Here is a 15,150-nt window from a genome sequence, read left to right on the forward strand (position 1 = left end):
CATTAGGCCTCAGGGACTATGTTTCATATCCATGTACCTTCTTCCCTCTCATATGGCAAACCTTCTCCTTACTGATTTCACAAATGGACAAACATTCCTACTGACCTCTTACTCAGGAGTACTTTTTTTTTAACAATCCTTTGTTGGTGGCACATGAAGATGCTGGAAGGAGAAAATAACTGCTGACAATATCAGCCATGAGTTAAGGTTAAAAAATAAACAGCATAGTGTATACTGAGTACTTTTCAGGAAAGAGGATTTATTGAATTTATTGATTTTATTGAACATGTATTGAATTTTCTGGGCACTTCACATAAATTATGTCTAATCTTAAAAACTCTGCAAGAAAGGTTTTATTATCAACAATTTACAGATGAAGATGATGAGGACTCAAAGGTATTATATAACCTACCCAAACCACACTAGTAAGCAGCATTTAACTAAGATCTGTTTCCAAAGCTAGGATCTGTATATGACCCATACAAAACCATGTTCCAATGCATAGGCTTTGGAGTTAGATGAGTCTGAGTTTGATCAAACCTCTGAGACTCCCAATTGACCTGGGCAAATTATCTAACTTTTTCTCAAAAGCTTTACTTTTCTCACCTATAAAATCTGGGTAATATTAACATGTCCCTCAGAGCTGATGTTAAAATGGGGAAATGCCTTTTAAAGTTCCAGCTGAGTGACTCATACCTAAAAGCTAACATTTAATATCACTAAGCCTCCCCCACTCTCCAATTATAGTGGAGAAGAGATGGAACCACAGATGAAATGAAATGAGACCACCACGGCTTTAAGGATAAAGTTTATTCAAATCTTGTGTCATATTAGCATACTTCCAAATTCAAACAGAATAATAGTTAAATGTTTAACAAGACAGACAAGGCAAAGCTTTAAAATTTAAAAAAAAAAAGAAATTCTGAAGGAGAAACTGCTAACAAAGTCATCTTCCTAAGTAGCATCGTGTAATGTTCTTATTGTGGACCTATATTTTTCTATGTTAATGTAAACACAATATTGAAAAGGTACCAACAGTTCCTTTGAAATGTGAGTGATGTGTTAGCGGATTGTTTTGCAAAATAAATCCTCCCAGCTGAATAAAAACACAAGATAATTCAAGGCATAGGAAAGATCCTGGAGCCATATATATATAGAATCCCACTACAAACCCCCTGCACCATCAACCTGAGACCTAGTTTGATTTCGATACATATCAGTTTTCAAGAATGACAACTTCTTGTGGTTACATGCCTTTCATTTCCTCAGACATACTTGGTCTGGGTGACATGCCACTTGTTCTTGAGCAGCTTCGGACCAGTCACACTTATGGATCCATACTTAAATCCATATCACCTCCTGACCCCTTTTCTGAAACAAGATGAGAAAAACCTTAAGCTGAGAAAGAAACCTAAGAACAAGACAATTTTTTACATGAGTTCTACAATGACAAAGTTAATGTTCTCTAAAAGGGGGCCAAGGCAAAGATGAGTTCTAATCACTACAGATAATATTATTCCTGTAGAAATGATTTTATTTTTAATATTTTGGTTCTCATACTATACCTATTATCAAAGTTTCTTTAAAAGATTATAAAATGGATATATTTTGTACTTTGCTAGAATGAGGTTAACAAGGTTGACAACCAATAGGACTTCATTCTCTTCAATTAGTGTGTGGCTTTTCACATAATACTAAAGACACCAGGAGCTGATTTCATTCTGAATGTGCCTCAGTTCTAAGAACAAATAAGTTCTTTATGAACAGGAATGTGTAATAACTGAGAACATCCAATAAATTGAATTCTACCATATAGATAAACTAAAAGTCCAGGAATAAATTATAAAAGATTAACCTACAGAAATCATTTGAACATAATTAACCCTGAGAAAAATCCCTTAAGTCCTTTAAAATATGAATTTGCCAGATCCACAATCTAACTTTCAAGATTAATTCAATAAATTCCTCTGACATTTCAAGTTATCTTCCTTATGGATATTTTAACCCCAAAGACATGTTTAAACATTTTTTACCTAACCTTCCTGCAAAAACAAAACAAAAACTGTGCTACTATCTTTCAAGAAAATTGACATAGTCAGGATGAAGGTGTCTTTAAATACTTGGCAATGTAGGGTAATAAGTATTTTGTTTTAAAAAGATGAGGTACCTTTAAATGTGGTATCATCCGATGACATGAAGTAAAGATCTTTTCCCAGTGTGTGGAATACAGCCTAACAAAAGGAAACTCTGAGTTATAACCAATTTTTACATGAAAGTACAAAGTAGTTCAAATCAGAATAAGGACCATAGATAAGCCATGAAAAAGGTAAACAAAATGTATTTTTATTAAAATTATGACAATCTTGTTTTAGAGTGAAGAATCACCTCATGTACATTTTCTGCTTTTCAAATACTCATGTCTCTGAACATCTCCCCTGGTACCCTTTTCTAAGCTTCAGCTCCCAGACCCCTGATGACTTGGGTGTTTGGTGAGGGAAGGAGAGACATCATGCTCAAGGGGCCACTACTGTGCACTGAGCACCACAGATGATTAACGACCCAGTGAAGAGAGATATTCCTCTGCTCTTCCTTTCAATACTAGAAGCATCATGGGCACACTTGATGTGATACAGAAACTGATTCCTGAGACATTTTCTTATGACAAATGAAATAGATCAGGTTTTAAGAATTCTTTAAAAATATAATCAGAAAAACACACAGATCATAATGATTTAATGTGTCATAAAAAAGTTTCATGTAATTCAATACCTCATAATATTCACTTTTTAAGGAAAACTATCTCATTACAAGATGTGTATTCTTATTTAAGGCTACCTCAAAATTCGAGAAATGGTTCTTTTAAATCTCATTAATAATCAAATCAAAAATTAGAAAGCCTTACTCATAAGTAGTTTTTATATATTTGCTTACTAGCTTAAAGCCAGAGGTTAAGTGTGTGTGTGTGTGTATGCGTGTATACATACATACACATACATGTAAATATATGTGTGTGCATACAAAGTAGACATAAACTATCCACTTTAAATACATACACTATTTAAACTGGATAAGTATGCACCTGAATAATACATACGTATGTACTTAAATGCTTAAATATGTACATATGCACTTTAGTTCTAAATCGTCCTAAATGGTTTTTTCTCTTTGGCATATATAGAGTGTTTTATCCAACTAGAATCCTGTATGTACATGAATATGTCTTTGGCTATGGATTTTTCAAAATTAATGAATAGAGATAATCAGAATATAAAAGAAAGTTTTAGTAAATATCAATGCAAAAAAAAAGTATAGCAGGCTGTCACCTTTGATAGGGAAACAATAATGGAGTTGACACAAAGAAGTGAAGTTCCATGATTTTTGATGGAGAAAATTTTTAAATGAACTAAATATCCAACACTAGGAGAAATAGTATGATGCTTTATGGCTCATGAATGTCATGCAATGCTATGCAACTGTTAAATACATTTGTGGCCTTATGGTTACAGCTGAGATTGAGCAAGCATACCAGAGCCTCTCTTTGACTCATTACAAATGAAGTTTGGGGCAGAATTCAAAAAGAAAACATCTGAGAACTCTCAAAACCAAACAGGAACAGATAGACTGACATCTAAAGTAAAAAGTTGAATAATACCTCACAATAGGGGTGAGTTTGACAGGCTTCTTTTTTTCTTCTTTTGTCACTTCTTTGTCTGATGGTTCAACCTGAGAATTGATGAATTAAAACTGCCCAGCTGGGGTGGACTACAAAACTGAGAGAAATTTCCTATTTCTAGCCAGAAATTAGAGAAAAGGGCCCTTGAATGCTATAAAATAGGGAAGGGGTGGGAAATTCCTCTGGTTTTTTTCCCCCTTATTTTGTCTTCTGGTCCTACTTGAGGGTAGTAGCCCAGGTGATCACCAGTGGCAATGCAGATGCCTGAAAAGGTGAAAGGAACCCTGTCCCCTGGGCAACAGAACCAGGAAAAGGGCTTCTGTCATCTTCAGAGCAGGAGGAAGGAATTCTTATTTTCTCTCTCTCATCTGTATCACTCCCAACAGAACTGCAGGACTGATCAGAGGGAAACACATGTACTTTCTGATCAGGGGACCCAAAAAGGAGGCCTCTGGGGGCTGCATAAAAGAGAACCCTGGGAGTCAGAAAGTATGGAAGAAATCTCAGAGAGAAAAGGAGTTGGGATCACCCCTGAGCTATGTTAGGCAAAAGAGAACCAAGGAAGCCACTGGCCACTGCATAAAGTGTCAAGTCCCAAAATAACTGCTGAGTAGCTTGTGCATTGAACAATACGGTCAAGGCTTTGAAAGTGGAACTTACTGACATGGGAACCATCAACTACAGAAGGAGAGACAGATGTGAACCTGACTGGGTTAATCACCTGCTACGATAAAAACGTAACAGTCTCCAGAAGATTTTTGCAGGACCCAAGTCTTACAACAAAAGACTCAAAATGTTCAGGATATAATTCAAAATCACCCAACATACAAAGAACCAGAAAAAACTGACCCTTTCCCTGGGGAAAAGACATCAGGCAGATGCAAACACCGAGATGATCAGATACTGGATCAATCAAACAGAGATTATGAAGCAAATAGGATAAATTCAAATGCCCAGAAACATTATAGCAGCAAGAGAAACTGTCCACCATATAGTCCTAAATGAAGAACTATAGGCACTGTAAAATCAACTGTGTCCAAAATAGATAGATGAAATATGTACATTCATTATAAAAAGAAATACTCATTCAAAGAAAAAGAAAAAACAACTGAAGATGTTCTTTCTTTTTAGGGATTGAACCCAGGGCCTTGTGCATGCTAAGCAAGCACTCTACCAATTGCCCTAGATCCCCAGCCCCAGAAAAACCAACTTTATACCCCTATTTTTCTTTGAATGGGTGTGTTACAGGTGATTGTTACTTCCTCATTTTAAATTTTGCCATATTCCCCAGATTTTTTTGCATCAAAGATGTTTATTTTATAAGAGTCATGGACACCAAACAATTTGCATTCTTTAACCTCAAAGTGAAAATCAAGGAGTAAAAAAATAACTAATTCTCCCAAAATGAAACTTGGCATCAAGTTCAAAAACACTGGTTTTGTTATTTTTTTTAAAACTGTTGTTCTTACAGTAATTTTTTCTTCATTTTTCCTCACACAAGCTTTAGAAATGGTTTGTTACAGAGCTCTCATTAATTGTTTACAAAATTCCATACCTCAGATGGACTCCTGTCCAATTTGGGTATGCCATTCCAAACGTCTTCAGGGTTCACTATCTCCTCCACACCATTGGAAAGGTTCAAAACCTACAAGAGAAAACAAAGTTTAATAAAAAGTGGTGACTCATGTTCCACAGTAATCCTTAAAATGAAACATTTCACAAGATAATGAAAATAATTGTACTAAACCAACTTCAATCTTATGTTTCAAACTCAATGCTCCTTCAATTCAAACACATATTGAGTAAACACCTGAAGATCAACGATGAATAAGGTCTAGACCTCAAAGGTTCAAAATTTAGTGGAGAAAAACAGAGTGAGACATTCAGACTTCTGCAGCAAGAGGTCTGCTCCCATATGTGTATGTGCAAGAATATAATGTATGTAAGGCATAAAGCTCTTCTTTTGAAGCGGGTGTCTGAAGATACAGGGACATTTAGAAAACAATTTCAGTGAATGCTTCCTAGATGAGGTAATACCTAAAGTAAATCTTTAAATAGGAATTAACCATTTTGGGAATGGGTGGGAATACAGGAAAAATGGAATTGTAATCTACAATTTAAAATTCACACCAGGTGATTCTGGTACTGGTGGTTTTCAGATTGCAGGGAAAACACAATCAAATGGAAGTCCCTAAAAAATTTTGTACAAAAATGATGTGGTCGGATTTGCCTTGACCAACTTCATACTAGCAGTGTGGACAATGAATTGAAGGAAGACCAGAAGTAAATCAAATGAAAGATTATTAGAGTGAGGTAGTTGTGAAATAAGGAACTCACCTAATGTAGAGGCATTAGGTATAAACAGTTCCAAAAAAGAGAGAAGAAGTGCAATGTGTGGAACTTGGGACTATAGGATTTGTGGGTTATGGGAGATAAAATGATTCTTGCTAGGATTCTTACAGATGAATATTTAAAATGACTTCCTATTACATCAAATTACCAAGGGGACAAGTAGGTAAACATCTACCAATTGTATTCTTTAGTTTATGAAATTCCTTAACAATCTGCAAGTGCATTTTGAGATAAAATAAAAAAGCTCACTTACCCTTGTGCCTTCCTCAGCTATTTCCAAAATCTCACATTTCGACCATGTATTTCTTAGACTTGACCACACAACACATTTGGACCCAACAGAAAATCCTTTCAGAGTGTAGGTGTTCCGTGGTGGTTGAGCTGCCAAATTGAATAGAATAAGACTCAAGGTATACCTCTTGATTCCTTAATGTGAGATACACAAGCAAAGTACTTTTCAAATCTACAGTTATTCCTATATAATCGGTATCATGTAATCACTATGTGGTGATAATAAGCTCTTTTTCTCAATTTTATTTTAAATATTTTAAATCCTTCCAGTGCTGCCTCCTCAGATAATCCCTATCAATTTCCTAAAAAACAAAACAGAAAACACCAGAAAGATGTAATGTGAACAAACTTACTTACTTCCTCCCTTTCTCCCTTTGTCCCTTCTTTCCTTCCTTCCTTCCACCAGGGATTGAACCCAGGGGCACTTAACCACTAAGCCACATCCCCAGACCTTTTTATTTTTTATTTTGAGACAGGTCTTAATACGTTGCTCAGGGCCTGGCTAAATTGCTGAGGCTGACTTTGAACTTGCAATCCTCCTGCCTCAGCCTCCCCAGCCGCTGGGATTACAGGTGTGTGCCACCACACCCAGCAAATTTTATTTCTAACACTGAAAATTACTACTGAAAATGGGACTTCTACTACCAGTGGGTGTTGTCTATGGTTACAATAGCCATTCTTACAACAAAACCACATGTTGCCAGCAAGCAGATCTGTATCACAGTACGACAGAGCTAGTGTTATTAGAACAGTGTGACAATGGGAATAAATAGTTAATAAAAGGTTAATTATCACACCAGAGAAGACACACCCACAGGATGCTGTACCATGCAATTAAAATATTTTGAAAGCATTTTATGGGATTAAAATGCAGGATTCAATACTGTATGGCAGTATGATCTGCATTTAGTTTTTATAAATGCATGCAGACAGACACAAAGAAAATAAAAGAAGAAGAAAGTGCAGCATGGTGGTAATAGTAAGATGATTTTCTTACATTTTAAATGTGATTTATCTTTTGGAAACATAGCTTTTAAGCATTTTATTTTTAAACTCAAAATTAATATTTTAGCATACATTAATTTACACTGATTCCACAACCAATTTTTCTTGTTTAAAATGCCCTTCCATAAAAACCAAATCTGATTCACTTCTCTGCTTAATCTTTCTTCCAAAAACTCAATTTAAGAAATTAATATAATAATTAATTCCTTTTCTTTAAAACCAGTAAGAGCCACGTGCAGATCATAATCCCAGTAGCTCAGGAGGCTGAGTAAGGAAGATCATGAGTTCAAAGCCAGCCTTAGCAATTTAGCAAGACCCTGTCTCAAAATAAAAAGAAAAAGGGCTGGGGATATGACTCAGTGGTTAAGCGCTCCTGGGTTCAATCCCTGGTATGAAAAAATTTTTGAATTATAATTAAATAAATTGGAACTTTTGAAGACACTAAATTAAACCCTAAAGTGAAAGAAAACAAGTCTCCTTACCCGAGGTGTGATGTGGTGAAGCATTATTGTGTTTCCTTCCGTCTCTGGATTCTTCTTCAGAGAACAAAGGTATCAATGATGAAATGGCACCCCTGTTTTTGTTTTTACATTCTGGAATTTCTTCTAACATACTCATTTCAACGGGCATTTTGGGATCACAATTCTCTCCATGTAGATGCAATGGTACCCCATGCTGGTCATCAAAAGACTCCACACTTGACCTTCTCATATCCTCTGCACATTTCGATTCTTGGACTCTTTGACTAACTCTTAAAGACAAAGGATTTGTGTTGTCATCCAGAGACAACTGGGCTGTGGGTAGTTCTAGTTCTGGCTGTGTCTCAGTCTCACAGTCGAGGGGAAGCTGCACTGTGAAAGGTTCCAGAGCGATTTCCGTGTCATCACCTTGGGAGAGAGGCACAATTGGGGGCACCAGACCTAGCTCCTCTTTGTCTTCATCCCCGACTAGAGAATGCTGTAACTCAATGGATTCTAGTTCTAAGAATTCTTTTGATTCATCATCAGGGGAAAGTGGCACCTCAAGTGAATTCAATTCGAGCATCTCCTTTGTTTCATTAGGTGGTAACAATGTGTTAAATCCTGTAATTAGGTATTTATCATTAAACTTTGCTTTGTCAACAAAACGGCACTCTACATCACCTTCCAGTACCTCAGCACCAATTTGATCTTTGCAAGAGTTTTCAAAAACTTCAAAAATGTTATCAGTTCCAAGGTCATAAAATTTACTTGACTTGTTTTCAATAATGTTTAATTCTTTTTCAATTCTTTCAGTGAGTTCATCTGTCTGTGGTTCCACATATAATGTTTTATCTTGTACAGCTTTGGTACTTGTTTTCTTAAGTCCAATATCAGGACTGGGGGTTGCCAGGGGTCCTTTTATCTCTGGACCATTTCTTTCATATGGTAACTCACTCTTGACCATACTACTCTTAGAATATTTCTTCATTTTCTCATTAATACTTTCACCTTTGCTTTTCAAGTCAACAATAGCTAAAGGGATATCACAAACATCCCTTTTGATTTCTAGGATTGTTATTTCCAATACGTCTTCTGTCACTATATCATAAAAATAATCATTTCCTTCTTGAGAACATATACCTTCTGAAATATTAAACCCTGAAAGGCAACATGGAAAAGCTTGCATGGGAACCGACAAAAGGTCAGAGGGCATGTTCCAGAGTGTTTTTGGCTCCACACAGTCTTCAGCATTTCCAAAGTCCACAAGCCTGACTGATACAAGATAATCTTCACAAATATTAGTAATAAGTGCTCTATAATAATGTCCATCTTCTCTATATCGTACTATACAAGGATCTCCAATATGAGGACATGTGATGCAATCCCTCCAATCTATTACTTGCTTTGCCCTGGTTTGCACTTCTGCTTCTAAATACTGAAGTTTTTCGGTGTCAGCAAACTGACACCAAAAATACTCAGGCCCATCTATCACAGTGGCATAAGCTCTCACAATCTTCATTTTTGGATTATACCAGTTAAGAAACACTAAGGTGTCACCATTGGATTTCTTACCAGACTTTGAACAGTCCCCTTTAACTATTTGGGGAGAAAGTCCTATTTGAGATTTTTCACTCAAAGCACTTCTGCTAATCATATCTTCTGATATGATCCCACGTTCATCAGCAAGAATAACTTCCCATCTATCTTGGAATTTAACAAATTCACATCTTACTTGAGCCTCATCAGTCCTTTGGGAAAAGTGATGCACTATCTCCTTTGAGTTGACAATGTCAGGAACCCAAAGTCCCCTTAAAGAGCAATGGATGCACAATCCTGGTAACAGTGCATTAACCAGGTCAAGCCTACCTATTTTGTTAGTGTGAACCACAGAAACATTGCCATAATCTATGAATTGTACAGAGAGAAGGTCATCGGGCTGTTGTTCCTTGACTACAGCCCGATACCATAAGTTGTCCTCTGGGAAAACAGCACATATCACATCTCCACTTTGCACAGGTGGCCCTGCATGATATTGGGGCCTTGTTTTAACATCATTTAATCTCTCAGAAAGACGATTGAGTTCAGCTTCATCTTCTGTTAGTTGAACGTAAAAGTCTGAAAGATCATTAATATGTGAAACATACACAGTTGTTTTAAAACCAGGCATTATCATCTTCTGTGGGAATTCACAAAATTTTAGAGGCAAATCTTTGTTACAAACATCTCCTATTCTTCTCTCTGGAAGAGTGGCTTCTGGTTTTGTGGTTTTCACAGATGGCTCAGCAAAAATTTCTTCTTTCTTTTCTCTTGGTAATGAAAACACTTGATTATTTTTGTTTCCCACAGAGTCCTGATACAGAGCGACTAAATTTGTCTTTGTTGAACTTTGTAGACGTTTGAGCTCCTTACATGCTGAGCTGATCTTAGGTTTGCATGCTTCTCCCAACATCTCCACACTATATGATTTGTTCTCTCCTATCTTACTTATATATTCTGTGGGTGATGTCATGTTTTCATTGTTTTCTTCAAGAGTTCCAGGTGTAGAGGGAAGTGTTTCACTCTCTTTCTTTTTCTTCCTGGTTCGATTTTTGTAGCCGAGTAGCCCTAACTTCTCATTAATATTAGCATTAATTTGAATACTGTCATCATATAGTTCTATAATCAACCGTCCATCTGGATCTTTTGCTACGACCAAGGCCTTCAATGACTTATCTAGAACAGTCTCCTGAAACCATGCTGTAACTTCTTCTGGTATATTATTGGGGATATCAGACAATGAACATTTAACAGCTTGCATGGGCAAAAGTAAAACATCGTAGGCATCACGAGGTATTGAAAGCAGATTATCATTTGTTATGTAAATGTTTCCAAAATCAACAAAGAATACTTTAGTCGGCTCTTTTTCTATTACTATCCCTCTGTACCAGTTTCCATCAGTGTACTTGGCAAGGCACAAGGTTCCAGGAATCAAGGGAGATGTTTTTAAATTCAGCAAAACTTTACTTAACTGTGTAATACTACATGACAACTGTTCTAAAATATTTGCATTTCTTGCCAGCTGGCAATAAAATGTCCAGGGGTCATCAACATGTGTTATATACACTGAATCCTCACTACCAATTTTCATATCATGTGTAGAATAGTAGTAGGAATGTAGCTGAACAGAAGACTCCAGAGGCTTCTGAAGTTTTACTGGTCTTGCTAGTCTCTTTTCTACCAAAAAATGGCATGCACTCTGAAAGGGTGTTAGCAAATCCACAACATTAAACAGTTCTTCATCATGTATTGAGGCCAAAGCAAATATTGTGCATTTTAATTCTAGATTATTTTGCCATGCACTATCTACAAATTCACTAAAAGCTTGTATTGCTTTTTCATCCCAAACAAAGGGATTTTCACCAGTTGGTTGAATTAAATTATAAAGACTGCACCTGAAAGCCTGAGCTTTAACCTTGAGAAACTCATCACTAATTGAATAAATATTCTTCACAGAGATGGTATCTTTGTCTCCATAATCTACAAATGTTACTTTGACATGCTCTGAAGATTGGGTCCCACTAATCAGAGCTCTGGACCATTTACCACTTGCTGATCGCTTTGCCAAACAAGCAGGTGTGGTTCCCTGGTAAAGAGCTGTGGTATTTTTGCAATAGTCCTCAATATCACACATTAAAGTTCTAAGTCCTTGGGTGTTCCTGGTCAGTTGACACCAGAAATAGCCAGGGTTTTCAACATAAGACACTTTGACTTCTACTGTACTTCCAACTTCCAGCTCTTCCTTATAAGAAGGGCCTGGTTTAATTTTCAAGAAATTTGGTGTAAGGGGAGAGTAAACAGGGGATTTTTTCTCTTTTTCCTGCTCAACTTGTCCAGTTGAAACATTTGTAACAACTGTTGTATCAGTCAAAGCTTCTGAAACAGAGTTGGTTTTCTCTTTTTCAGCTTTCTGTTCTTCTACCTTCTTGGCAGAAGATATTTTGTTATCAGCAATAAAATGGTTTGAAGCATGCCCTGGGGAGTGGGCATTTACTACAATATTTTCTTTTGTTTCAAATTCCTGATACTTGGCATATCCAGCTTGAGCAATTACCTTACTAATGTTTTCTTCCCCTGCTCTAGATTCATCAAGAATCTCTATAACATATTGATGATCCTGTTTATCAAGGATATGAATGACCAATTCTTTGTGGAGTACAGTCTTTTTAAAAAAGGAAATTGCCTCCTGGCTCCAAGTTTTCCCCAAAGGCCAAATATCAGCAAGGGTGCACCTCAGAGCTAAGGCTGGTAGCCGTCTAAACTGAGGAAGCAGCATCCTTACGTCATACCAGTCCACATTTTCTGAATTGCCTCGGTCAACTAGGAACACATCCACACTCTTGTCATCTAATTTGGTGACTATGGCCCGATAATAGCCATTTTCTTTCCATTTAACACAGCAAAGGTCATCAGGTTCAGGTTTCAAAACCACACCATCCAGCTTACTGGCAGAGGAGTAGAAACTGCACATTCTCCTCGTAAGTTTACTGAAGGTGCCGTTGTGTTTCCTCAACCTAATCCAAAACTCAGAAGGGCTCTTAACAAACTCTACCTGGGCATCATAGAAAGCATTCATCTTCAACTTGATAGATCTTAAGGCTGGGAGTGAAACCTCTTCATCCACCTCTTCTGCAGGGGACTGAGACTGTAGCACTGGGTCTCGTTCTTCTCCCTCCTCTTCCTCCTCTGTCCCCTGGCTCTGAAGGAATCGGTCAGCAAGGCAACACGACTGTACTCCAAAAACACCATTAAGATTAATCCCATCTTCTCCATACAGGGTGACATAATACACGTGCTCAAAGGAACAGTAAAATTCAATCTTTGCATTCACCGCTTGGCCCAGTATCAGCGCTTTCAGATCACCGACCTGTGACCGAGACCAGCCTCTTCCACCGTCCCAGAGTCCATACAAGGCACAAGGGTAGGTCACCACAGGCATTCGAAAATATTCTGGCAGCAAGTACCGAAGGCTACTACAACTCACTAACTCCTTCCTTCCATAGTCTACATGAAGTACCTGGGCACAGCGATGTGGTCGAAAAGTCTCAAGCAAGAGTGCCCTGTACCAATGTCCATCCAATCCACAGGATGCACATGGAGAGCCTGGCTTGTCAGGGCTCTCCTCCCTCTCCTCCCAGGTAGCACTGGTAGAGTTCTCATCCCCTGTCCCCAGAGAACCCCGGTATACCTGCGCCATGCTCTCAGAGAGGCGGTGGATCTCCTGCGAGAGGCTCCGGAGTTGACAATGAATGCGATGGGGATGACACACTTGGGTCACCACTACGGGCTCTGTCACGCCCAGTTGCAGCTGGGGATAGAAGTAATCCAGGCCAGGCTGCTCTTGCTTGGGTGGGACTCGCGGAAGAACCGGGGTCCCAGGACCCACGCCTGCAGTCGTGAGGTAGCGCTTGAGCAGCGAGCGGAAGAGACTGTCTGGCACCTGCCGCGCCAGGCCGAGCTCCTGCATCTGCTGAAACACAGCCGGGACCTCCAGAAGGACCAGGCGATGTTGGAGCAGCACGTCCAGCACCCGACCGTGCGCCTCCTTGCCCTGCAGATTGCTAAGGAAGTCCACAGCACTGGACGACCAGTGCTGCGGCTCACCCCCGCCGGTGCCGCCGCCGCCAGCCGGCACCAAGCCGGCCAGCACGCAGCCCAGCACCTCCGAGGGCAGGTGGAAGAACTCGCTACGCCCTGGCGCCAGCGAGCCCGCGCCGGCCGTGATGGTGCGGCCCTCATCCAGCAGAAAGACGCGGCTCTCCTGCGCCTGCCGGCTGACCACGCGGCAGCGGTGCCACAGGAGTCCCACCTGCACCAGGCACAGCTCGCCGGGCGAGGCTGTGGCGCCGCCCAGCGCCCATGGGCCGCGCGTGGCTGCAGCTTCCTGGATCTCCCGGCTCAACCGCACATACTCGTCCCGCCGCTGGCCCACCAGTCCCCATAGCTGCACCGGGATCACCTCGGGATGCACGTCTACAAAGGACACCCGCAGGGTCAGCGAGGCCCCGGGCGTCGGCAGCCCGGGCGTCGAGCTCATCTCTGCCACGCAACCAGCGCTCCTCTGCACCGCGGGAAGCAGAGACCCACCAAACCAAGCTCAAAGACTCTAAAGAATGGGAAAGACGCCGCGCAAGGCGCCCTTTGGGCGACGCGCCGGACGCGGTGCTTCAGGAACCCTTGCGGACAGGTAAAACCCGGCGGCCGGACCAACCGCCACGGTTGCCGCGCAGGCATTTGCAGCGCGTGGCGGCGCCCAGCTTCCGGCCGCGGGGAGTGGTCGCTACCGAAAGGAGACTTGGGGGCTGGGGCAAAGGAGAAGGAGCTTCGAGAGACGTTCAGGAGGCCGAGATGTGAGGATTGGAACACAGCCGGCCTCTGTCAGAGCACCTTCGACTCTGGAGGACTCAGTGTGAAGTCTTGGCAAAGGGCAGTGGTGGGGACTGAACCAGAAAGTTACTTCCTGTACGTCCTTCCAATTACTATTGATTGAGCTCTGCGTGTCAAGTACGGTGCTAGCCATTGGAGTTCCCGGAGGGAAACGGGAAACAAATGGAGGCACCAACGGCACGTTCCTAAGCGTTGAGGCCCGAATTCTCAGAGGACCCCTGGAGCTGGCAAGCTGAGACAGAGCAGTGCGCTTGCGCCTGGAGGGGACACACGGGTGCTTTTGCTTGCTCCGAGTATTAGTGAACTCAAACAGGTTGCTTGTTATTTAGTCTGTGAACCCATTTCATCATCTGAATTGATGAGTTGTCAGGAGCTTACAATAAAGTATGAAGCTATATGGGGACTGTTCAGTATGCCCTCCACACTTACCTGATTTGGGTTCCTTTGCAAACTCTGCCATCCCAACTTTGAAGTCGTTCTTTTGTTCTTCGTGTATTCAGAGATAGCACAAAACTGGACTCAGAAGTGTAAAAGGACTGAAACATTACTTCTAACTCCTGCTGTGTCTGCTGTAGCACCACCACCAACGCCACCCGAATCTGACCCGGCCAACCCTTTGAGACTTCCTTTTGTCAAGGGGAAGCAGGTGGCGTGGAAAATTCAGGCAAACTATGGGAAGCTCTCATGATATGTCTACATTATATTTTTGTGGATTTGCAAAGTTAGACAGGAGTTTCTCGTAGTTCGCTCATTTTTATTTTACTTCACATTTTGAAATATTAAATACACAATAAGACTGCTTAATATGCTAACCTAACGATCTAAAATCTGTGTCTTCAATCCAGATTAGATTGAATCCATGTGCTTCCAAATCATCCTGTGCTTGCTTTTTCATGGCACTTTTCACATTGTGTTGCAATTGATGTCTGCTTCACCCTACCATCC

At 40.2% G+C, this 15,150-nt stretch overlaps 1 protein-coding gene across 1 annotated transcript; it reads right to left on the reverse strand.

Moving 5' to 3' along the window:
• Positions 1–1,327: 1,327 nt before the first annotated feature.
• Positions 1,328–13,855, reverse strand: Tdrd6 (tudor domain containing 6). Its single transcript, XM_047559205.1, has 5 exons — positions 7,804–13,855; positions 6,279–6,406; positions 5,229–5,318; positions 2,168–2,231; positions 1,328–1,371 (listed from the first exon to the last, which is right to left on the reverse strand). Exons 1-5 carry the CDS (start codon positions 13,853–13,855, stop codon positions 1,328–1,330), a joined length of 6,378 nt encoding a protein of 2,125 aa, XP_047415161.1.
• Between the last annotated feature and the right edge of the window lie 1,295 nt (positions 13,856–15,150).

This window comes from Sciurus carolinensis, chromosome 7 (assembly GCF_902686445.1).
Source record: "Sciurus carolinensis chromosome 7, mSciCar1.2, whole genome shotgun sequence".
Classification (NCBI taxonomy): Eukaryota; Metazoa; Chordata; class Mammalia; order Rodentia; family Sciuridae; genus Sciurus; species Sciurus carolinensis.